Consider the following 25303-nt stretch of genomic DNA (forward strand, 5'->3'; position numbering starts at 1 on the left):
ATTCCAGCACTTTGGGAGGCCAAGACGGGCGGATCACAAGGTCAGGAGATCGAGACCATCCTGGCCTACACGGTGAAACCCCGTCTCTACTAAAAAATACAAAAAACTAGCCGGGTGAGGTGGCGGGCGCCTGTAGTCCCAGCTACTCGGGAGGCTGAGGCAGGAGAATGGCGGGAACCCGGGAGGCGGAGCTTGCAGTGAGCTGAGATTGGGCCACTGCACTCCAGCCTGGGCAACAGAGCGAGACTCCGTCCCCCCAAAAAAAAAAAAATCAATTACGAAAATGAAGAGTAACAAGGAATGAGAAGACTGATATTAAACTATGTTATAGAGCCATAATAGTTAAAGCAGTATAGCACTGAGGCATACACATGCAGGAAGATTAGGAAAAAGAATAGAGAACCCAGAAATAGGCTCAAACACATTTTAAAAACTTTGCTGTATTATCAAGATGGTGTTTCAAATTGGTGGAGAAAAGGTAGATTTTTCAATAAAATGTACTGGCATTGACATTTTCTGGGGAAAAAAATAGGTTGGTCTTACCTTGTTTTATACATCAAAATAAAAACTACATTGGTCAAAGATTAAGTATTTTAGGAGCCAGGCATGGTGTTAGGTATTTTAGGAGCCAGCCTGTAATCTCAGCTACTCAGGAGGCTGAGGCGGGAGGATCACTCGAGCCCAGGAGTTTGAGGCCATGGTAAGCTATGATCCCGCCTGTGAAGAGCCACTACTTTCTAGCCTGGGCAACATCGAGAGACCCCCATCTCTAAAAGGAAAGAGGAAACTTTAAAAAAAAAAAAATCTTTGAGTGGGGAAGGGCTTTCAAAGTATGATACAAAACTTTAGAAGTCATAAAAGACTGATAATTCTAAAAATGAAAAAAAAAATTTTAATCGTCCATGGAAAAAAAAAAAAAAAAACAAAAACAAAAATAAAACTAGTCAACTAGAGAAAAACACATATTTGCAACATGTCATGAACAGGAGCCAATTTCCTTAATATGTAAAGAGCTTCTGTAAGAAAAGACTGTCATAAACCATAGAAAAATGGGCAAAGGATATGAATCGCAATTTTGCAGAAATGAAATGGAAATGGCTCAGAAGCATATGAAGGATGGTCAGCTCCACTTTTACTAAGGAACATGCAAATTCAACTTAATGAGATTTTTTCTTCCGTCAAATTGGCAAAGATAAGTTTCATAACTTTCATTCATTGGTGTGACTTCCATGGATGGTCCTTCAGCAATATTTATCAAATTTACAAAATACATACCATCAATTTCAGAATTCACACACTTCTAGGAATATATCCCTGAAACTATACTCTCACATGAAATGCTGTGTGTGGAAAGCTATTCATTGTAGCATCTTTTTAGTATGAATGTGTGGGAAATAAAAACTATCACCAGGGGCTGCGTCACTAAATGATGGACGGCCTCTCCATCACTGACTTTGCAGCCAATAAAAAATAACAAAGCATCCATTCATTCACGTCTATTTACCGAGTGCCACTAACCCTGGGGACAAATCCGCAGACCAGAAGTCGTGCCCTGGTGAGAAGGAGACAACCAACACATAAGTCAAACGGGGAGGGAAGTGCCAAGGAAACAGGATGACAGGAAACAGGATTTTGAGGCTGCTGCAGCCTCAAACAGGGCTGCCGTCAGGATGGACTTGCTGAGACATTTGAGCAAAGGCTGGGCTCAGAAATGACCCGGAGCCTGTGCCCGCACTGGAGCAGGTGGAAGCACTGGGAGAGAGGGGAGACAGGGTAAGGAGATGAGGAGGTGAGGGCAGATCCAGCAGGACTGCCAGGATTCCTGGAGAGTGAGCCGGCAGGCAGCCACGTGGTCCTATCGTCATATTTTAAAAGCATGCCTGTGGCTGCTATGCTGAGAGCATACTGAAGGGTTGAGGGGATGAAAGTGGGGAGACCAGAGGCCTTTGCAATAATCCAGGCAGAGATGATGATGGCAGGGAAGGTCCATTGGTCCCTCCCTCTGCTGCAGGATGCTCTACAAGATACATTGTTAAATGAAAAAAGCAAGATGTGGAATAGTGTTTAGTAAACTAACACTCATGAGACACAGCACACACATGCTTCACTGAGTATAGAATCTATTGTGAAGATCACTTGAGAACGCCATATTGCTTCACTGAGTATAGAATCTATTGTGAAGATCACTTGAGATCTTCACTGAGTATAGAATCTATGCTTCACTGAGTATGCTTCACTGAGTATAGAATCTATTGTGAAGATCACTTGAGAATGCCATATTGCTGCTTCATGGAAGGAGAACTGGGTGGCTTGTGGATGGGCACAGCATGGAAATTGACCTTTTCATTTATATCTTTTTGCACCTTTTGAATTTTGGACTCTGTACATACAGTATAATGCTTATTAAAAATTACTTATTTATCAAATGCCTTAAATATTTGAGAAAGGAAAATATTTGCACATAGGAGATACAGAGGATTATTCAAAATTTTTTATTTGTAAAGAATTCCTTGCCAGGTGTGGTGACTCATGTCTGTCATCCCAATACTTTGGGATTTGAGCTTAGGGATTTGAGTTTGAGACCTGCCTGGACAACACAGGGAGACCCTATCTCTACTTTACATTTATATTAAATAAATAAATAAATACATTTATATTAATAAATTAAATAAATTTATATTAAATACATTTATATTAAATAAATATATTAAATTTATTATTTAAAAATTATTTTAAATAATAAATTTATATTATATAAAATAAAATTTTATATTTAAAAAATGTTCCTAAAACGTATAAGGAAAATGGACAAAGGCCATAAACAGAGGAGTAAATACAAATGGCCAGTGAACAAAGACACCCACTCTCATCAGGAACTAAATGACAAGATGCCACTTTGAGCTGACAAGCTGGCAAAAATTAAAACATTTTAAAGTCAAGGACAGGCCCGGCGCGGTGGATTGCGTGTAATCCCAGCACTTTGGTGGCGCCATTGCACTCCAGCCTCGGCAACAGAGTGAGATTCGGTCTCAAAAAAAAATTTTTGTTTTAATTAAATAATTAAAGTCAAGGGCGGGAACTCTGTGGAAATGAAGCTTCTGAGAATGTCCAGGAAGAGAAGCGGCCCCTGGTCAGGCCAAGAACCCCACAGCAGCAGCCCCGTCTTCCCCCAACTCACTGCTAGGCGGGGGGCCTCCCAAAAATGTAGACGCAAACCGCGCGGCCTCTGGTTCCCTTCCCGGTTCAAGTTACCCGGTAACGAGGAACCACAAACGCTCTGCCCCTGGTGGGGACCCAGCGTCCAAACCCAGCCTGGGCAGGGCCGGCTCCTTCGGGGTCCTCGGCCGCCTGGGGCCACAGGCGTCTCCCCGGTCCGTATCCAGAGCCTGCTTCTCAGGAGAACGCTGGATCTGGGGCCAGCCCTAACCTCGTCTCGACCACATCTGCAAAGGCCTCGCATTCCTGGGTCCCGGGTGGACACGAACCCGGGGGCCCGCGCATCCCAGCGCCGCCGCTGCCAACCTCCGGCTCGCGCTGGCCCGCGCGGAGCCTCCCTCCATCATCCTCGAGGATTCCCCTTTGGAGTCTCTCTCTGTCGCCCAGGCTGGAGTGCAGTGGCGCAATCTCGGCTCACTGCAACCTCCGCCTCCCGGGTTCAAGCGATTCTCCTGCCTCAGCCTCCGAGTAGCTGGGATTACAGGCGCCCGCCACCACGCTCAGCTAATTTTTGTAGGGACGGGGTTTCACCAGATTGGCCAGGCTGGTCTCGAACTCCTGACCCCAGGTGATCCACCCGCCCAGGCCTCCCAAAGTGCTGGGATTACAGCCGTGAGCCACCGCGCCCGGCCAGATTTCCCTTTTAAACGCGAAGGCACCTCCACGCTCATCGCGAGCCTGACGTCCACGCCGCGCCCACCCGCGGGCGCGCCTGCCCCGGGCGCCACCTGCCCGGCGCCCCGCACAGCTGTGCGCTGTCGCCCTCCGGCCAGCAGGGGACGCCGCCCGCTCGCCCCGCGCAGCCGCCGCTGTCCCCGGAAGTCCCGCCTCGGCCGGAAGTCGTGCGTCCACGCGTCTCGAAAAATGGCGGCGTCCAGGAGCACCGGAGAGGCCGGCCCCGGAGGCTCCCGTGGACGCGTGGTCCCCATGAAGCGCAAAGTGGGCCGCGGGCCGCACCGCGGTCCAGGCGGCGGTGGGGAGAAGGCCCTGAAGAGACTGAAGCTAGCGGTGAAGGAGTTCGTGCACGCGACTTCGGAGGGCGAGGCTCCCAAGGGTTGTGGGGGGCGCGGCGACCCGGTGCGCTTCCGCCCGGGAGGGAGAAAAAGTCGCAAGGAACTGAGGAAGGAGAAGCGGCACCTTCGGAAAGCACGCCGGCTGCGGAGGACGGCGGGCCCCGACGAGGGTCCCGGCGCGGGAGGCCGAAGCGGAGCCGAAGAAGCGAGCGGTCCCCGGCGGGACACAGAGGAGCGCGCCCGCCCAGCCCCCCGTCGGGACCCCTCGCCTCCCAAAGAGCCGCAGCCGTCCCGGGTCAAGGCCAAGGTCACGGCCCCCACCGCAAAGACTAGACCCTCCGCAGCCGCCACCGCCGCTGCCCGAAAACGGGCGCTTCTAGCGGCCAACGAGGAGGAGGACCGAGAGATCCGAAAGCTGGAGCGTTGCCTCGGCTTGAACAAGCGCAAAAAGAAGGACGGCAGCAGCTCCGTGCCGCTGAGCTTTGCACGCGACGGGCTCGACTATATTCTGGGAGTCCTGGAGTCTGGGAAAAATAGCGGCTTGTACGACAGCAGTGGTGAGGAGGAGGAAGATGCCGCACAGACACTTCCCGAAAGTGACTTAGAGAGTGACTCCCAGGACGGAAGTGAAGAGGAGGAGGAAGACGTAGAAAAGGAAAAAAAGGCGCAGGAAGCAGAAGCAGAAGCGCAGAGCGAGGACGACGACGAGGATACAGAACAGGAACAGGGGGAAGAAAAGGAGAAGGGAACGCAGGAGAAAAGGAGGGAGAAGAGAGTCCGTTTTGCAGAAGATGAAGAAAAGAGTGAAAATTCCTCGGAGGACGGTGACATAACGGAGCAGGTATCGTGTGAACACTCTCTAGGCCCTCTGGGATTTCCTTCAAAATAACGGGACGGGGAGGAGGGACGGGGAGGAGGGCGTGAGACAGAAGTGACACAGACTTGGTGTCTTGATAATGGTTTCAGCTCAATGTGAGTAAATCGGGTACGTTACTCTATTCGGTCTTTCATGTTTTTAAATTTTCATAATGTAAAGTTTAGGGAAAAAGCAATATAGAGACATTTTTATCCCGGGGACTTTAGGGCTGTCTCCACAGTGTGTGGCATCTTCATTCTGTGTTTACCGGCCCAGGTCTAAAGCAACCCACCCCATCTGTTCAGGCCACTTTCAAGTATCCGAGGACATCTGCTGTGCCCGACTTCTAAAGTGAATTTTCTTTTCTTTTCTTTTTTTTTTTTTTCTTTGAGACGGAGTCTCGCTCTGTCGCCCAGGCTGGTGTGCAGTGGCCGGATCTCAGCTCACTGCAAGCTCCGCCTCCCGGGTTTACACCATTCTCCTGCCTCAGCCTCCGGAGTAGCTGAGACTACAGGCGCCCGCCACCTCGCCTGGCTAGTTTTTTGTATTTTTTAGTAGAGACGGGGTTTCACTGTGTTAGCCAGGATGGTCTCGATCTCCTGACCTCGTGATCCGCCCGTCTCGGCCTCCCAAAGTGCTAGGATTACAGGCTTGAGCCACCGCGCCCGGCCTCTAGAGTTTTCTAAAACCCAAAGCTAATTTACAGCACTCCCCTGGATAAAGTCCAACATTGAATTAAAGGTAAAGTTCACGCCTGTAATCCCAGCACTTTGGGAGGCTGAGGCGGGCAGATCATTTGAGGTCAGGTGTTTGAGACCAGCCTGACTAACGTGGTGAAACCCCGTCTCTACTAAAAATACAAAAAATAGCCGGGCCTGGTGGCAGGCGCCTGTAATCCCAGCTACTTGGAAGGCTGAGGCTTAAACCAGGGGGGCAGAGGTCACAGTGAGCCGAGATCACACCACTGTACTCCAGCCTAGGGGACAGAGGAAGACTCTGTTTCAAAGAAAAAAAAAAAAAAAAGTTGAGAATCCAGGATGTAGCAATCAAGGCTTTCATAGGCTGTCCTCTTGCATATTTTATCTCAGCGTTCTTTTGCATGTAGCTCATGGTTGGAGGCAGCTGTATGGAATTGCCTGCATTTCCTTCTCCCCACATCGCACTACTTCTATGTGTATAAATATTCAGCTTCTATGTATACACGTATTTGTTGAACCAGGTTTAAACTCTCTAGCAGTGAGGATCTTGCCTTACAAATGTTTGTGTCCTTAATGATTTGCAGACACCACCAACCCCCTTGATAATTTAAGAAATAGTGAGCTGGTTTTGATTTTTTTTTTTTGAAACTGAGTCTGACACTGTCTCCTAGGCTGGAGTGCAGTGGCGCAGTCTTGGCTCACTGCAAGCTCCACCTTCCGGGTTCACGCCATTCTCCTGCCTCAGCTCCCCAAGTAGCTGCGACTACAGGTGCCCGCCACCATACCCGGCTAATTTTTTGTATTTTTAGTAGAGACGGGATTTCACCGTGTTAGCCAGGATGGTCTGGATCTCCTGACCTCATGATCCGCCCGCCTCAGCCTCCCAAAGTGCTGGGATTACAGATGTGAGATGTGAGCTGGTTTTGATTTTTGTCATATAAACTTAGATACTACTTTTAAACAAGTTTGAAATTATTTTTAGGACACTTTTCCTCCAAAACTAGTGGTATGTTTAATTTAGGTATTTGTATGCTACTGTGCCTGCAGTAAATTAAGGCCGAGCAAAAGCGCAGTAGATAGGGCTCTGCTGGAGTTGAGCAGATACCAGAGGTGCACAGCTAGGTCTGAAGAACTGCGCAGGGGAAAACGAGATGATGAAATGTATTGTCAATAGCATGAATGGAAATAATGACATGCACATCCTGATGAGTGGAATGTTTACCCATATACTAAGCACTCAATAAATCTGATGTATTTAGGCAGCAATGATCAGTAGCAGCTTCCACCAGTTCTTGGGAATTTAATATTTAAATGCACATATGGCAAAGGAAAAAAAACAGGATTTGGTCAGGGTAAATTGTTTGTAATTTATTTCTTTTTCAAGCGGAATCTTTGTGAAAGTGGTGAAAAGTACATCCCACCTCATGTGCGGCGCGCTGAGGAGACAGTGGACCTCAGGAAAAAGGAAGAACTAGAAAGGCTGAAGAAACACGTGAAAGGTTTACTTAACAGGTGACCTTGCAGTATTGTTACGCGGTATCACTTAAGGAGCTTGTCTGTTTTCTAAAAATGTAGGAGTTATCCCCGCAATTCAAATAGAAGTGATGGGGACGGTCGATCGGATCCTTTCTGTTCTTGTCTTGATGCACCCAGACCCATACCTCGAGAAGGAGAGGATACCCAACTGTTGGATACTTTGAATCCCTTCAGGGTTTGAGAGCAGCCCCAGTGCCCACATCGTTATTCTGAGAAGCAGGAAGGAATAGAGCAGAGGTTCTTTGTGCGTCTAAGGACAGTGTTGGAAGGACTGGCCTGTGTCCGCTCTGCAGGAACACAGTCACCTGGTCTTCCATCCCCCTTACACATTGCTCATGTCTGCATTTTGTTGTTAACCACTTTAAGAACAGAACATTTAAAAAACTGATTGGAAACCATACCGGTGGGGCTTTGGCAGTTACGCGTGCCCATCAGCTCTTTGGTTTTGAGGGTGTATGCGTGTGACTTTTTTTGAGATGGAGTTTTTGCTCTTGTTGCACTGGGTGGAGTGCAATGGCGCGATTTGGCTCACTGCAACCTCCACCTCCCAGGTTCAAGCGATTCTCTTGCCTTGGCCTCCCGAGTAGCTGGGATTACAGGCATACACCACCACGCCAGCTAGTTTTGTATTTTTAGTAGAGATGGGGTTTCTCCATGTATGTCAGGCTGGTCTCAAACTCCCGAACTCAGGTGATCCACCTGCCCCAGCCTCCCAAAGTGCTGGGATTACAGGCATGAGTCACTGCACCCAAGCAGGTCTGTGTAGTTTTATCACATGAAGATTCGAGTTACCACCACTGCAATCGAGATAAAACTCACCACCGTCTCTCTCCTGCTGCCCCTCCGTGGCCTCACCCACCCCCTTGTATTGCTTTTTGTTTCCTATTATCCTGGGAATTTACTGTAAACCTCTGTTTTAATGTTGAGTTCTGTATTAGCACAGGTGCACAAGGAATAACCTTCCATGTACATGTGTGTACAGTCTCCCCTGCTACCCGTTCAAACAGAGCAGCCTTTTCTAGTGTTAGGAACTAAGGATTTCTATGCCACCTAAGAAATAAGAAGTTAGCATTTTTTCTAACAGCACATCCTAAGTCTGGACTCTGCCTGTGGAGATACCAGGTCAGGATATTCAGGGGAGTATCCTCGCCTATGTTTCTGTAGACTTAATCCAGGGTATGCCTCCGTGTGGCCACATTTCATCTTGTGAAGACAGCAATTACATTGTTTCGGGATTCCAGAATATTATGTGGTTATGAATAATAGATGCTGGGTTATTGGGTCAATATAAGAACAGTGAAGGGGTCAAAAGTGTACACAAAAATAGAATATATTGTTGGTATGGATAACTTTTTAATTTTTAAAAATCGGCCGGGCGCGGTGGCTCAAGCCTGTAATCCCAGCCCTTTGGGAGGCCGAGACGGGCGGATCACGACGTCAGGAGATCGAGACCATCCTGGCTAACACGGTGAAACCCCATCTCTACTAAAAATACAAAAAACTAGCCAGGCGACGTGGTGGCGCCTGTAGTCCCAGCTACTCGGGAGGCTGAGGCAGGAGAATGGCGGGAACCCGGGAGGCGGAGCTTGCAGTGAGCTGAGATCCGGCCACTGCACTCCAGCCTGGGCGACAGAGCGAGACTCCGTCTCAAAAATAAAAAAATAAAAAAAATAAAAAAAATAAACATGGAACTGAAAATTCCTAATGGGAAACACTGTTGCTGTCTTTACAATTCTCTGCAGGTTGAGCGAGCCCAACATGGCTTCCATCAGCGGGCAGCTGGAGGAGCTGTACATGGCCCACAGCAGAAAGGACATGAATGACACCCTGACCTCCGCCCTCATGAGTGCCTGTGCCACTGCCTCGGCCACGCCCAGCAGACTGATGATGGAGCATGTTCTCCTGGTCGGCGTCCTTCACCACACCGTTGGAATCGAGGTACAGCTGTACCTTTCTCCAGGCTGTCACCAGTGTCTCATGGCGATTATTTTAATGATAGGCTTGATAAATGCATCATTGTGTGCTGTGGGTGGTTCTTGTGTTAATTCCTTTTTGTTCTGAATAAATACTACATTGTCTATGTCATGTAATTGTAAAGAGCATTCAGGAAGTACTTGATTTGCTTAACTTTGTTTCTTTGTTCTGTCCGTTCTTTTTTTTTTTTTTGAGACAGGGTCTCTGTCATCTAGGCTGGGGTGCCGTGGCACGATCACAGCTGCAGGCTCAGGTGATCCTCCCTCTTATCCTCCAGAGTAGCTAGGACTGCAGGTGCACACCACCATGCCTGGCTAATTTTTTTGGCCGGGGTAGAAGTGGAGTCTCACTCTGTTGCCCAGGCTGGTGTCAAATTCCTGGGCTCCAGTGATCCTCCTGCCTTGGCCTCCCAAAGTGCTGGGATTGCAGGAGGGAGCTGCCATGCCCAGCCCTGTTTTGTCCAGCCTAGCATGTCTTTTATCTTCATTTTCTTCTGGACTGACATCTCAGATGTGCCTTCATTTCCTTTGCACTTCTCCCTTAACACTGATTTATTTCAGATGTTTGGAAGATAATGGTTGGTGTGGTCTCACTACTGAGGTGTTGGTATTGATGGGAGATGTGAGAGCACTGGGGCGTGGGGCTACCTGGACATGTTCAGGGAGGCCTGGTGCCCTTTCTGTGTTGTGGCCCTTTCTCATCAATGAAGTGGGCTTTTGTCGGGATTGAACAATGTACAGAAAGCATCTGGCACCTGACAGGTGCTAAGTAAATGTCCGCCACACCCCCACATTGCTTTCGTATTCTTGGTCCATGACCCTGGTAGTTAAAGTCAGGGAGGCTCTTTGGTGATGGTCCTGGTTCCACAGTCACTGTCCTCTTCTGGGCCTGTTCTGTCTTAATTGAATACAGGAAAGTCATAACCCTCCCAGTCAATATTGCAGTCCCCCAAGGGAGCTGATATCAGGTGTGTTGAAGGAAATCAGTCCAGTTAAAGTAGTTTGTTTTGAGGTAGGTGAACGAATGGGTGGTTGGGTCAGTGAGGTGTAGTTTTCCCACGATACAGTATTTACCTGCAAATGCAGTGTTTGACCCATTTGGACCTTTAAATGATACCGTCTCTTTTGATGGTGGTTCTTAGTTTTTTGCTTTCTGACAGCTGTACTCCAAAAAATAGGCCATTCCAGCACAGCATCCCTGAAAGTCTGATTCCCTGGTATACGTTTATATACTTCTGTCTCCTTTTCATCTTTGATCCCAGAGTGTCCCGGTGAGATCAGGACAGACTTTTACCGAAGCCTGCTTTGCAGTGCAGCAGGCAAAGCAGCTCAAGCGCTATGTGAAATTCCCAAGATCACGTCTTGTTAAAAGTACACAACTTGTTTTCTGGGCTCCTAGGCAAGCATGCTTTCTACTGCAATGCTAGTCACATTCACTGCATTTTTATATTATTTTCTCTCAATTATAATCTTAACAGTTATCTAGAGTCTTACTAACTGGGGCTCTCCAAAGCTTGCTCTAAGATGCACAGATTTGCCAAAATGAATTAGCCTTCTTGTCACTGGGGCTTCTGTGCTGAAGGTGGTGTAGGGTGGGTGGAGACGCTGCCTGAGCACAGAACGTGCTGTACCAGCACGGTCTGTGTCACTTAGATGAGCTTGTGCCTCCGAGTCTTCCTGTGTCCAGTCGTTAAGGTCAGTGAGTTAGTTAATGTAATAGGCATAGGAGGCCGGGCGCGGTGGCTCAAGCCTGTAATCCCAGCACTTTGGGAGGCCGAGACGGGCGGATCACAAGGTCAGGAGATCGAGACCATCCTGGTTAACACGGTGAAACCCCATCTCTACTAAAAAATACAAAAAACTAGCTGGGCATGGTGGCAGGCGCCTGTAGTCCCAGCTACTCGGGAGGCTGAGGCAGGAGAATGGCGTAAACCTGGGAGGTGGAGCTTGCAGTGAGCTGAGATCCGGCCACTGCACTCCAGCCTGGGCGACAGAGCGAGACTCTGCCTCAAAAAAAAAAAATAGGCATAGGAAAGAGCTGGCCCACAGTAAGCGCTCATTGAAGGCTCATTATTTACGTACAGAAAGAGATTTTTGTGTTGAAATTCTGCTCCTTGTTTGGCTGGCTTTTCCTACCACTGCAAAGTTCTTTGCTGTTGCTGGATAATTTTCTGATCCACATTTTTCCACGTCTAGCAGTAGTCGCATGGTGGCAGCTTTTTGAAAGGCGTGTGGGGCATTAGGAAGCTGAGGGCAGGAGAGAGGGGCACAGGCTGAGTGTCTGAGTGCAGGACTCTTCTCAGCTGCATGAGTCATCTCAGATACGAAAATCTGCACCAGCTGGGGCCGGGCACGGTGGCTCACGCCTGTAATCCCAGCGCTTTGGGAGACCAAGGCGGGTGGATCACGAGGTCAGGAGATGGAGACCATCCTGGCTAACATGGTGAAACCCCGTCTCTACTAAAAATACAAGAAAAAATTAGGCAGGTGTGGTGGGGGGAGCCTGTAGTCCCAGCTACTCGGGAGGCTGAGGCAGGAGAATGGCGTGAACCCAGGGGATGGAGCTTGCAGTGAGCTGAGATCGCACCACTGTACTCTACCCTGGGCGACAGAGCAAGACTCCATCTCAAAAAAAAAAAAAAAAGTCTGCACCAGCTGCTTTGGGAACCCTCTTTTGTTGTTTATTTTTTGTTTCTAAGAGCTCTCCTCATTTTCGTGTATGAGAATGTGGGAGTCCGTTTTCTTGTCTTTACAAAGTAACGGAATCACTGGGTGCCATTCCTGGGCCCTGTGATGACCATAATCAGGGCCATTCTGTGACTTCTTGGTGCCTCCCTATCCTCCTGGAGGACACTGGTACGCTTCAACTGACTTAATCTTCAGATTGATCTTAGTGCAGGAAGCGTATCAGTGAGTTACAGGAAAAGCAATAGACCCTGACCACCCACAGCACATCAGGAATTTACTTGATTGGAAAACATGAGATTATTGGGCCTACTTTCATTTAAACCTTTGCTAATTGCATGAAGGACAGTGAAATGACTTGTTCTGAGCGGAAGTCATTACGGTACTTTAGTTAATGACATCCACAGAAACTTTGCCAGCATGTGATGAGCTTTCAGGGTGTTGGCTCCATTCAGCTGCCTTCAGTGCTGTACTGAGAAAAACATTCTGTGTTAAAGACGTTGGTGTCAGCTGCTGAACTGCTTCTGTCTGTATATTCATGTTAAAATTTCCACGTCGGAATTAACGTACAGGATGTGCTTGAATAACTTTACCAACATGAATTTTACTTGTATTCTTAAATGTTATGCTGTTATATTTAATTTGAAGATGTTAAATGGAACTTCAGATTTAGAATTTTGAGAAATTTTGATGTAATTTACATAATTGAAAACATACGGCCGGGCGCGGTGGCTCACGCCCGTAATCCCAACATTTTGGGAGGCCAAAGAGGGCGGATCATGAGGTCAGGAGATCGAGACCATCCTGGCTAACATGGTGAAACCCCGTCTCTACTAAAAATGCAAAAAACTAGCCGGGCGAGGTGGCGGACGCCTGTAGTCCCAGCTACTCGGGAGGCTGAGGCAGGAGAATGGCGTGAACCTGGGAGGTGGAGCTTGCAGTGAGCCGAGATCGCGCCACTGCACTCCAGCCTGGGCGACAGAGTGAGACTCTGTCTCAAAAAAAAGAAAACATACTTGAAGATGGCGCAGAAAGCGAAGAAGGAAGCTCCTGCCCTTCCTAAAGCCGAAGCCAAAGCGAAGGCATTAAAGGCCAAGAAGACAGTGTTGAAGGGTGTCCACAGCCACAACATACTTGAATATGTTTTTTGCTTGAATTTTTATTGATGTCTGCAAAATTCTAATTTACTTTTAAAAATTATATTTGAATATAACCTAGTAGCCATATTAGAATGTGTCTTCCAGTTTATCTTCATTGAAGGGGCTTAAATTGGAAACTACAGTTTTCTCAGGTCTTTACAAACTGAAGTGTATATCCAGTCCGTCAGAGCTAGCCTCCAGTAAGTCACTGTGGCCTTCTGCCAATCTGTTGCCTTTCTCTGGATTCTTCTAGCATTGATTTTTTTGCAGTCTAGCAATGATGTCTGTGTACTTCCCCATTACACTCAAGCCTGTCTGGTGGATCTCAGCCTTGCCTGCGATTTTCACTGACACCCTTACATCTCCATCCAGTCCTGTCTGGATGACTCCTGTTGAAGCTTAATAACCCCTGAGCTGGTTTTGTCCAGATCCGCTAGGCTGCTGTCCCTCACGTTGTTCCTGGTTACCCAGACCGAAAACCTGGGAGTCACAGACCCTTCAGCTTTTACAGCCAGTGTCATGCACTGCCATGTGTCACTGTGGTGCCCAGCCCCTTCATCCCCGGTCCAGCGCAGCTGCGTTGTTTAAGCCATCATCTCCTGGCTGGGCTGTGGGGGCCGCTCTGTGTCACCACCATGCCCCTGCTTCCACCTTTTCCCTCCAGTCCCAGCTTAAGTTGAGATTTGAGAGAAAATGATGACACGATAGTGTTGCCGGCAAGATTGAAAACTACTGTTTCTGCCTTCAAGTTTTATTATCTCTGTTTTACACACTGAAAAAACAGGGGTCCAGGAACTTGCTGAAGACCACACAGACCCACTTCCTGGTCTTCTCATCCTTCAGTCCACAGTTATGGAATTCAGGATAGAATGTACCAGAACAGCCGGGCGCCATGGCTCAAGCCTGTAATCCCAGCACTTTGGGAGGCTGAGACGGGCGGATCACGAGGTCAGGAGATCGAGACCATCCTGGCTAACACGGTGAAACCTCGTCTCTACTAAAAGTACAAAAAACTAGCGGAGCGAGGTGGCGGGCGCCTGTAGTCCCAGCTACTCGGGAGGCTGAGGCGGGAGAATGGCGGGAACCCGGGAGGCGGAGCTTGCAGTGAGCTGAGATCCGGCCACTGCACTCCAGCCTGGGCGACAGAGCGAGACTACGTCTCAAAAATAAATAAATAAATAAAAAAGAATGTACCAGAACAGCACAAGGAAAACACTTAGGCCTTGCTTAGCTCCACCAGCCCCGGCAGTTCCTGGCCCCAGTTCCGCCCCTCAGGGCAGTGTCTGGTTTAACTGCTGGTCCCCCTCAGGGCCCAGTGCCCCTCAGACCACTGGCTGAGCCAAGTGGGTGTATTCGCAAGCTATGTTAGTGCCAGAGACTCAGCCCTGGGAAAGTAGGGCTCTCCTCTGTGGCACCTGGGGCCCTTCCCGAGGTTATTAAGTACCTGTCTATTTGGCAACCTCTGATATTCAGAATGTGTTGCGTTTTTCTATTTTAGGAATCACTTGTATTTGCTTCCTTGTAAGAAATTAATTTGGGGTAAAAATCTGCAAAAAATCTTTTAAGAAATGAGTATTGTTAGGTAGTGGAACTTTTTTTTTTTTTTGGACACAGAGTCTTGCTCTGTCACCCAGGCTGGAGTGCAGTGGTGCGATCTCAGCTCACTGCAACCTCCGCCTCCTGGGTTCAAGCGATTCTCCTGCCTCAGCCTCCCGAGTAACTGGGATTACAGGCATGTGCCACCACACCCTGCTAATTTTTTTTTTTTTTTTTCATTTTTAGTAGAGACAGGGTTTCACTCTGTTAGTCAGGATGGTCTCAATCTCCTGACCTCGTGATCCACCCGCCTCAGCTTCCAAAGTACTGGGGTTACAGGTGTGCACCACCCCACCCCGCCTGGCTAATTTTCTTTTTGTATTTTTAGTAGAGACGGAATTTCACCATGTTAGCTAGGATGGTCTTGATATCTCTGACCTCGTGATCCGCCCACCTCCGCCTCCCAAATTGCTGGGATTACAGGCGTGAACCACCGCACCCGGCCCGTAGTGGAACATTTTTAGAGATGTAGATGTATTTTTAACATCATTTTTAACAGTTTTATTTTTCCCAAGGAGTCAGAACAGCTGCTGGCCAAACAATGCCCGTTTGTTGTTGGTTTTAGCAAGAGGAAGGTGCCCTTGCATCCAGGCCGGGGCCCTCTGGCTGGCTGCTCTGGGTTGCTGAGGGATGCCTTGTTGGAATGCCCTGCCTTGTGGACACTTTGTTCATTTAGAAAGTGCCAGTTCTGTGTGTTGAAGGAGAAAGGAAGGTTTCTAGGAATAACATAATCATTTTTTTTCTGTTCGGTTCTTTCAGGTCGGTGCCCACTTTCTGGAGGCGGTGGTGAGGAAGTTCGATGCCGTCTATAAACATGGAAGTGAAGGGAAAGAGTGTGACAACCTGTTCACCATCCTCGCCCATTTATACAACTTCCACGTGGTTCAGTCTCTCCTCATCTTCGACATTTTGAAAAAACTGATTGGAACTTTCACCGAAAAAGATATTGAACTGATCTTGTTAATGCTGAAAAACGTGGGTTTTTCGTTGAGAAAAGATGATGCTTTATCACTTAAGGAACTGATCACTGAAGCCCAGACCAGAGCCAGCAGGGCAGGCAGCGAGTTTCAGGACCAGACCAGGGTACGCGTGCGACACTTGATCTGCTTCCTAAGTCCCTAAAGCCCACAAACTGGCCAGAACCTAGAAATCAGTATCTGGGGTAAATATTATACTCTTCCTTTCCTAGTGATTTCTGTTTCTTCTGTCTCGTCCCGTTTTCTGGCTTTAATATGTGAATGGACCTTATTCCTTTACTAAGAACTCAGAAAATATTTTGTGAATTCAAAAATTGATCTATGTAACATTCATTTATGCAAAACATATTTACCAAGGAGGCCACAGGACCTGGGGCTCTAGGGTAAGCCTGGGTTGGACTTTGGGCTCTGCCACTTGACAGCAGCATAACGTGGGTCTTCTTAGCCTCAGTTTTCCCCTCTGTCAGACAGGAACTGACCACAGCTCTCACCTTGTGTGCTGTTCAGATGATGAGATGGGTGGAACCGTGTGTTTCTGAGAAACCCTTTGGGGAAGAACCCGAAAAGCGTTAGTGTGAGAACCTGGAGGGGCCATCACAAGAGAAAAAGGCAGAGTCCAGGACTCTGGACCCTTGTTAATTACTGCAGGGAATTGAGGGTTTATCCTGGGGGCCTCGGAAGGTCCCAGCCGCTGATTGACAAGTTGGAGTTTTCCTTCTGATGGTCACTTTGACTCTAAGATAGAAAGAGGTGCGAGGTGGTCGGAGTCAGGATTTTTGCAGGAGCTGGGGAGTAGGTGGTGGCAAATGTCGGGATCGTGGCAGCAGGTGTGGACATGGGCGTCAGAAATGACTAGACCTCATGTGGATTGGGGTGAAGGGAAGGAGGGCTCAGGGTCACCTGTCAGGGGCACAGGGGACCGTGCAGGAGGAGGTGAGGATTTAGAAGGACAGGCACCTCCGTTTCGGAGAGTCTGGGTTAGCGGTGAACAAAGTGGGCTGAAGGGATTCGGGGCTGCTCTTGTAGAGGGGTCCTGGGAGCCGTGGACGTGGGTGGACTTGCCTGGCAGGGGGCAGGCTGTGAAGAGGACCTTCAGGTTAAGGAGCACTGACGTTTAGCTGCAGGGAGGAGGGAGAGCTGGCAGGTGAGAAGGAAATGAGGATGGTCCCAGAAGCCGGGGACCCCTAGTGTCCCCAGGAAGAATTCACGCCCGTGTGGGATGCTGAGGACCAGCAAGAGGAGGAAGGGATTTGCGTTTTGGGCTGAATTGTGACAGCGGTCCTTACTGGCTTATCCTGGTCACCGGAGAAGCCAGTCTGAAGAGGAGGGGGCTGGAGAAGGGAATGGGAGCAGCGGATTAAATGGTGCTTTAAAATGGAGAAGAGACAGAAAGTACATTAGTGGCCACCTAGCTCTAGGGTGCTGGCTGGGGAGTTGGGGAAACGGGGAATGGTTGTTGATGGGCTTGGAGTTTCTCTTCTTGGGTGATGAGAAAGTTCTAAATTGATTGTAGGGATAGTTGCACAGAATGTACTGAAAGCCACCTAATTATATACCTTACATGAGTGAGTTTCATGGTATATGAATTCTGTATCAATAAGAAGTTGACATTTGGGGACATCTCAGAGGGTATGTGGGAATTCTTTGTGCTGTTCTTGCAGCTTTGCTGTAAGTATGACATGACTTCCAGTTTTAAAGTTTAAAAACTTACAAGGCCAGTGGTAGGAGAGAAGATGTCCAGGGCGGGTCGCTGGAGGCCAGGGTGGGAGCAGGAGCGCAGTAGGGCCCGGGGCGGCCGAGGAGGTGTGGATGGTGCGGAAGGGCGAGGCGTGTGGCGAGCAGAAGGGAACGTGAGATCTCTGGGGAGGCTGGGTTCCCACTTGATGCTGGAGGACACACTTCTGTTTGAGGTATTATTTAGCCCTGCGTAAGCGGCTGAGACTGGTTTAGACCGTCTCTACCTAACGGCCGTCCTGACTTTGTGTCGTGGCAGTGGCGGCCCTGTGCATCAGGTGTGGTAGATTTCTTGCCAACTTGAATGGGCCGTTTAGACTGTTTGAAATGATGGACTTTCCATTTTTTCATTTTTCTTGAAGATTCGGTTTATGCTAGAGACGATGTTGGCCCTGAAGAACAATGACATGCGCAAAATTCCAGGCTATGACCCCGAGCCTGTGGAGAAGCTGAGGAAACTGCAGAGAGCTTTGGTAAGTCAAGGAACTTTCGGTTCTGCTTTGCTCAGAGCTTCCATGTCAGCATGAGCCTGTGGTGATACAGTCAGCCCTGCGAGTCAGGGCGGTGTCTGGTGAGTGAGGCCGTGCTCAGAGGAAGAGTGAAGGCTGCTCAGTTTTCCTCGGGGGCTGTCCCAGTGGTCTGGGCGCACTCGTGCAGAGTGTCCGTGCGTGGGGAAGCCCGTGTTGGGCGAGCGTCCTCTTTGCCTCGCCCCGGGTGCTGAACTTGGGCTGCATCGTTGGATCATCCCATGCGTTAAGAGAAGGCCGGGTCCCCACCTGGACCGAGGAAATCGGATGATGTAGGTCCTTGGACCGTCCCTGACATGCAGCCAGGATGAAGACTGAGCAACTCCCTGCCGGAGTGAGTCTTTCAGCCCCTGTCATCTGGAGTCCAAATCGTCCTTGACCCAGGCTCTTCCAGGCGCGTGCTCCCCTGCCACTGAGCCTGAGGCAGCTCTGTCACTTTCCCCTGTGGGGGCAGCTTTCCAAACAACGCGTCTGGGGTGCTGGACTCTGAAACAGAAAACACCGAGTTTACTGCTAGTGTTGGCATTTTTCCAAACAGGTTAATCATCCCAATGGCCAGTGAATCATCCAGTATTCCAGTATTCATGCACCAGAAATGGCATGGTCAAAAACAAAGCCACCAGGGGTGGAAGTACAGAATATGAACCAATTAAAAGCGTTTCATTAGCTCTTCTCTCTTAATCAGGTCCGCAGCGCCGGCTCAGGTTCTGAGACTCAGCTTCGCATCTCCTGGGACAGCATCTTGAATGCGGAGCAGACAGGTCGCTGGTGGATTGTGGGGTCTGCCTGGAGTGGGGCCCCGATGATCGACAACAGTCACCATACACACCTGCAGAAGCAGCTTGCGGGGACGGTAGGGACGCCCATGCTCAAGGCTGCCAGGCAGTGGCACCCCCCTGTGTGTTGGGTGGTCACAGCTTTACCTGGAGCAGCTCTCTTACTGTTCTTGAATGGTCACTGAAATGTACAAGGTTTATTTGGAGGCCTTATAGAAATTGCTATTAATATTACATTGTGATATAATTTTTTCTGTTTCTGTTGTATCTTTTTACTGAACTTTAAGAGATCTGAAATTTGAATGACATGGGGCATGAGGACCCGAACGCTCACGGGGCAGGAGCCCGTTGCTGAGACCCCTCGTGCTGCCCCCCTGGGCTGTGCATTCTAGGCCACAGGCCATGGATTTCACATTGTGGAAATTCAAGTCCATTTTTCACCCACACTTCCCTTGTTATCCCCTCGTGTCCTTCCCTGTCCCAGATTCTGTGTCACTCGTGGTGGTCACGGTTCCCCAGGCTCTGCCAGTGACTGGCTCTGTGCTTTATTCATCGTCGCTTGCCCTGAGGTTGAACCGCAACTGAGAAGCCTCCGCCATGAGTGTTTTCTCCCCCAGCGGCTGTGGCTTCACTGTGTCTCCCCCTTGCTCAGAGGGGCATTGCCCGAGAGTGAACTTGGTGCTGACGCTCCTCTGCCCACATCGACCTCACAGTTGGAATCGGTGACACTGAAGCACAGTAGGGTATCTCTCAGGAAGCAGTTTCCATGGAGACATGTGTATCACTTGTCCATTCATCATGCTTCCAGGTCAGCTCAAAGATCCTAGAACTCGCCCGGAAGCAGAGGATGAACACGGACATCCGGAGAAACATATTCTGCACAATAATGACAAGTGAAGATTTTTTGGATGCTTTCGAAAAGCTTCTGAAGTAAGTATTTGTGTACACATTTTGACCTATTAATGAGATGCTGTAAAATAAGTAAGTTGATTTGCTTTTTGAGTTTTGGTGACTGAGTCTGATGCTGCTTAGGGAGGACAGGGCTATTCTTGTGACCATCTGCGCACGCTGTTGGATTCGTGCATCCCTGGGTTAGTCATCTTGTTCCTATTAATTTGCCTCTAGTAGTTCCTCATTAGAACATTTTATGATATATAAACATGGGGGGTTTTGGGGTTTTTTTGAGACAGCGTCTTGCCATGTTGCTCAGGCTGGAGATTGAGGAGTTTTGACTGAAAGTATCAGATAACCTTGTGAGTGGCTGTTGGTTGTCATGAATTGCTTAAAAATATATAAATCTTCATAATAAAGCTATTCTGATTCTTCATTTAAAACTTCCTGGTCTAGTTTCTATAATTAGTTGTAATAAGATTTTAAAGATCCTGTAATCCCAGCTACTTAGAAGGCTGAGACAGGAGGATCACTTTAGCCCAGGAGTTCAAGACCAGCCTGGGCAACATACTGAGACCCCATCTCGTTTAAAAAAAATTTAAATGTACCTGTGTAGTTTTATGAGATACTTCTAAACAATGTAATGTTAATACATACTCTTTTATTTGCTTCAAACTAGGATGAAATATAGGGAGAACATGGTTCGTTTTAGGATTCTGATAATTAGGGTTTTATTTTCTAAACTGGGGTGCCTAGTTGAAGTGGAAGTCCTGAGCTTCCTTTGCCTCTCTGTGGCCTCGCTGTTTTGCTGATACATCCCGTCTCCCTAGTTACCCTTTGTCTCTAAAAGGGCTCTTTTGAGGAGAGCTCTTCTTCTCTAGTCAGCGGGTCTAGCTTATCCTTTGTACTCAGAAGGACTTCTTTTATTTTTCGTCTGGTGGACTTCATGTTTTGAAATTTTTGGCCTTTCAAACTATGTTTATTAAACAATAGTTTTTCCCACTATTATTCATCAAAATCATGAGTTATGAATCTGAGCTTTTAATCAACATGAATTGATAATAAATGCAGCCAAAACTCAGTTGGTTCTTTGGGCTGCCTGCACCGCCTTCACGTGAGTGCTGTCTGTGGGGCTATGCCGTTTGCAGTGGAGTTGGTGCTTCTCTCCTAAGGTGCAGAGTGTCTGCCTTTGTGCAGGGGCGGCAGCCTCAGCCATATTCGGATCTCACCAGAAACTGGAAGCAGCCCACATGCCCCTCAGCTGGGGAAAGGATAAACCATGAGACGCTGTCTAAGGGATACTTACTACTTAGCATCACGAGGGGCAAACTCCCAAGGCCCCAACAGCACAGTGGCTCTCGAGTGTATTCTGCCAGTGCAGGAGGCCACCCTGCCTCGAATCTGTGTGACAGAGGCAGAGGCAGAACTAGAGGGACAGAAGCAGATTAGCAGTGGCCCATGGCAAGGGGGGCGCACGGCCCCAGGTTCTCGCGGCAGATTAGCGGTGGCCCACGGCAAGGGGGGCTCACGGCAAGGGGGGCCCACGGCAAGGGGGGCTCATGGCCCCAGGTTCTCGCAGGCGATGGCGAGTTCTGTTTCGGCAGTGCCGGTGGTGTCATGTCTATATGGGCTTATCCACACTCACAGGATTCTGCACTGCGAAGGATAGGTTTCACTGTGTGTGAGCTCTAACTCAAGTTTTACAAACAGGCAGGCACCCTGGCTCATGTCTGTAATCCCAGTACTTTGGGAGGCCAAGGTAGATGGATCACCTGAGGTCAGGAGTTCAAGAGCGGCCTGGCCAACATGGTGAAACCCCATCTCTACTAAAAATACAAAAATTAGCTGAGGGTGGTGGTGGCACCTGTAATCTTAGCTACTCGGGAGGCTGAGGCACAAGAATCGCTTGAACCTGAGAGGTGGAGGTTGTCGTGGGCTGAGGTCACACCACTTGCACTCCAGCCTGGGTGACAGAGCAAGACTGTCTCAAAAAAAAAAAGAAAGAAAGAAAATGTGAAGTCATTGCCATAGCAGGAACCAGCTCTGAGGGCACACACGATTGAGGCGTTTATTGTCAGCCGGGCACAGCTGTCGACTTTTGCAGCTGGCGGGGGACCTTAATGGTCTTGTCTCCTCTGACGTTTTGTCACATTGTGGGATAAGCTGAGGACCAGAGAGGTTGTGACGGGGCTGGGCCCCTAGCTGGTGTCTGCCGCTGCCTCCACCTCCTTTACCTGGCTTGCCTCTCACCAGAGCTTTCCAGGCGGGAAGGATTTCCCCTGAAAGGTATCAGCCATTAAACTTCGGAAGTCGAGCGATGTTCCAGTCATTGCTGTTCTCTGTTTTCTAGGCTTGGACTTAAGGATCAGCAGGAGAGAGAAATCATTCACGTTCTCATGGATTGCTGCCTTCAAGAAAAAACTTACAATCCATTCTATGCTTTCCTGGCTAGCAAATTCTGTGAATATGAAAGGAGATTTCAGGTAGCTTAGTGCGGAGGCACCAGTTACATCTGCTCTACTGTTTTTTCTACACATGCTGCCTGGTTCAACCCACCTGCAAAGGAGTTCCCCAAGTCAGGAGGCCGCTGATATCCCAGTCACGTGGTCCACACTGGCTGCCAGGCCACGTTCACTGGGAGCGGAAGTGGGAGGGCTAGAGGGGAATGTCAAAGGTCCACCATGTCCTCATGTCGCCTGCTCCTGCCACAGTCGCAGGCAGTGTGTGGCCAGGCCAGCAGGAGCACCTCACCGGTTTACAGTGCACCAGTCTCTTCTGATGTCACTTGCTGTGGCCTTTTCCTTAGAATGTTCTGTTGGTATCTGCTGATTTGGGAGGAAAACTGCACCAGAAAGAGATTCTTGTGAAACTGCTTGGGACTATGCTCCATAGGAAAGGACAGTAAGGCCACCACTAAAAGTCTTGATGTTTAGAATATTAAAAATAAGATAATAAGAAAATACCTTTAGGTTCTGTTCTTGGTGATGTATTATAATAATTTGTGGCCATTTACCTTTTTTTCTCCTTTTAACTATGATACTAGATGACTTTCCAGTTCAGCATATGGGACAAATTTCGGGACTTGGAAAACTTGCCAGCTACGAATTTCTCTAATTTGGTTCATCTGGTGGCCCACTTGTTGAAGACAAAATCTCTTTCCCTTTCCATCTTAAAGGTTCGTGTAACATGTGAAAATACTGAAAGCAATGGAAATGGGAGTGTAATTGTTTACATCAGGTCCTATTGTACCAGCGTGTTTTTCTTCGATTCTGATTCATCTGAAAAGTGCCTGCGTTTTCCTAGCCAGCATAGAAAATGGCCAGACTAACAGGCGCTACAAATTAACCTGGTAAATGAAGGCACGGCTGCAGTTCTTTTGCTAATCTGAGTGAATCTGTTTTGGGGTTTGAGGTTAATTTGTTGGTCCTAATTATTAAATCCTGAACTAGGCCGGGTGCGGTGGCTCAAGCCTGTAATCCCAGCACTTTGGGAGGCCGAGAAGGCGGATCACGAGGTCAGGAGATCGAGACCATCCTGGCTAACACGGTGAAACCCCGTCTCTACTAAAAATACAAAAAAAAAAAAAAATAACTAGCCGGGCAAGGTGGCAGGTGCCTATAGTCCCAGCTACTCCAGAGGCTGAGGCAGGAGAATGGCGTAAACCCGGGAGGCAGAGCTTGCAGTGAGCTGAGATCTGGCCACTGCACTCCAGCCCGGGCGACAGAGCAAGACTCCATCTCAAAAAAAAAAATCCTGAACCAGTCACTGTTCGTGAGGAGGAGAGTGGACGAAGTAGGGCCTGGTGTCCTTAGAGGTGAGGTGAGTTTGCTCACTTCTATGTAAGTTGTTAGAAAACTGTAGGCTTTCTCCGGCCCTGCTGTGTTTTGGGACTTTGCAGTGAACCATGAAACACAGACGTCTTTTTTTCTTTTTCCCCAAGATGGAGTGTTGCTCTGTCGCCCAGGCTGGAGTGCAGTGGCCGGATCTCAGCTCACTGCAACCTCCGCCTCCCGGATTCAAGCGATTCTCCTGCCTCAGCCTCCCAAGTAGCTGGGACTACAGGCGCCTGCCGCCACACCCAGCTAATTTTTGTATTTTTAGTAGAGACAGGATTTCACTGTGTTGGCCAGGCTGGTCTGGAACTCCTGACCTTGTGATCTGCCTTCCTCAGCCTCCCAAAGTGCTAATATTACAGGCGTGAGCCACTGTGCCCGGCTGAAACCTAGGCATTTTATAAGTTGGGATTTGATGTGGGCCAGTAAGGCTTGGATAGTAGGACCAACAGACTCTGAATAGCCTAAAAAAATTTGGAGCGCCTGGGGGGCAATGGGAAGTGAAAAGCAGAGAAAGTTGAGGGGCGTTGACTGCAGTGGCCTGGACCCACAAGACAGCTGCAGCCGCAGCTTCCCGTGTGTTTCTGTGTGTCCTGTGCAGTTCATCAGCATGCCCGCTCCAGTGCACACTACGTCCCTTGCTGTGTCCAACTTCCTGTGTCCAAGTGTCTAAGTTGGGCCACTGTACTGAAAACGAGGGCACCGAGCCTTACGCCAAATCCTGACAACTGGAATAACTTAGATCACGGCGGAGGCGTCGCTCCCCCTCCACTCCCCGGCCTTGCCTTTCGCTCACTCAGGAATCGTGCTCATCATGGATACTGCCGCAGATGAGCGGGAGAGGCGTGGCAGGAGTGCATCCTTTGGCCTAGAGCTTTAGAGATGCCCCAGGCCCCACTCCGCCCCCCCGGGCTGCTCTCATTCCCAGTATCTCTGTGTTCCGGCCATGCTTTGTGGTCTCGCTGTGTCCCGGGTCTGCAAGCGCCTGTGATGGTGTTTGGCTGCCGACCTCCCTGTGGGTATCCTTCCCGTCACCATGCATTTAGTCCCCTCCTCGAGCTCGCTGACATTCAGCTAAGATGGAAGTGGGTCCATGCTGGCGCCCGTGAGTCTGTTCTGGGTAGCATCCTACTGTATACGTATGCCTCAGTTTACATACTTATTTATCCTACTGATCCGTGTTTAAGTTATTTCTGATTTTTTGATAGTTTTCTAGGAGAGAGATATATATGGATTAGTCTTCTAGAAGTAAATTTTATATATGTATAGTTTTAATTAGGGGATGGGTGCTTTGGGAATGGAGGTAATTTATGGTTCAGGTCTAGATACTGAATTTCTGATTCATAAGGTGTATGCCCCGGGAATTGCACTTACACTGCTCAGTTGTTCTCAGCGGTGATTGTGGCCGGCCACACCTCTGCCAGCAGGGTATAGGGATTCCCAAGGCCCACATCCTTGCCAACAGGTGTTCATTTCTTAGCTCTAGAAATAGCTTCTTAAATCAGGGGTAGAGTGGGGGAGTGGGGGAGATTCATTTTTACTCTAATTAAGTATGTTTACAAATCATTGACAAAGTTGACTGAATCAGGGTAACTATTTTTCTCTGTGTCCTGACCATTAGGTAGTTGAATTCAGTGAACTGGACAAACCCAGAGTGCACTTTTTACGAAAAGTATTAAGTATCCTGTTAACGGAAACAGAAACTGAAGACCTCAGTTTGATTTTCACAAGGTATGTGCCCCACCCTTTCTGATGAGACGTGGAAGAGAAATAGATTGTTTTCACTTGTGTTCATTTAGAAACACAAGGGTGTACTACGTGTGTAGCTTAATCTTTTCAGTTTTATTTTTAAG

The 25303-nt window shown here is 48.6% G+C and overlaps 1 protein-coding gene across 3 annotated transcripts in view; it reads left to right on the forward strand.

The window, feature by feature from the left end:
- The first annotated feature begins 4060 nt into the window (after positions 1 to 4060).
- NOM1 (nucleolar protein with MIF4G domain 1) overlaps positions 4061 to 25303 on the forward strand; it is a 36279-nt gene continuing 15036 nt past the window's right edge. For 2 of the 3 annotated variants that reach the window (XM_023225396.2, XM_023225397.2), the window contains exons 1-10: positions 4081 to 5070; positions 7168 to 7295; positions 9062 to 9257; positions 15472 to 15795; positions 17786 to 17896; positions 18636 to 18803; positions 19535 to 19656; positions 21968 to 22100; positions 22661 to 22792; positions 25072 to 25181. In XM_023225396.2, coding sequence (XP_023081164.2) covers positions 4081 to 5070; positions 7168 to 7295; positions 9062 to 9257; positions 15472 to 15795; positions 17786 to 17896; positions 18636 to 18803; positions 19535 to 19656; positions 21968 to 22100; positions 22661 to 22792; positions 25072 to 25181 — 2414 coding nt within the window. Of the gene's footprint in view, positions 5071 to 7167; positions 7296 to 9061; positions 9258 to 15471; positions 15796 to 17785; positions 17897 to 18635; positions 18804 to 19534; positions 19657 to 21967; positions 22101 to 22660; positions 22793 to 25071; positions 25182 to 25303 lie in introns of all 3 variants that reach the window. The other variant, XM_023225395.3, reaches the window with a different exon arrangement.

Source organism: Piliocolobus tephrosceles, chromosome 8 (assembly GCF_002776525.5).
Source record: "Piliocolobus tephrosceles isolate RC106 chromosome 8, ASM277652v3, whole genome shotgun sequence".
NCBI lineage: Eukaryota > Metazoa > Chordata > Mammalia > Primates > Cercopithecidae > Piliocolobus > Piliocolobus tephrosceles.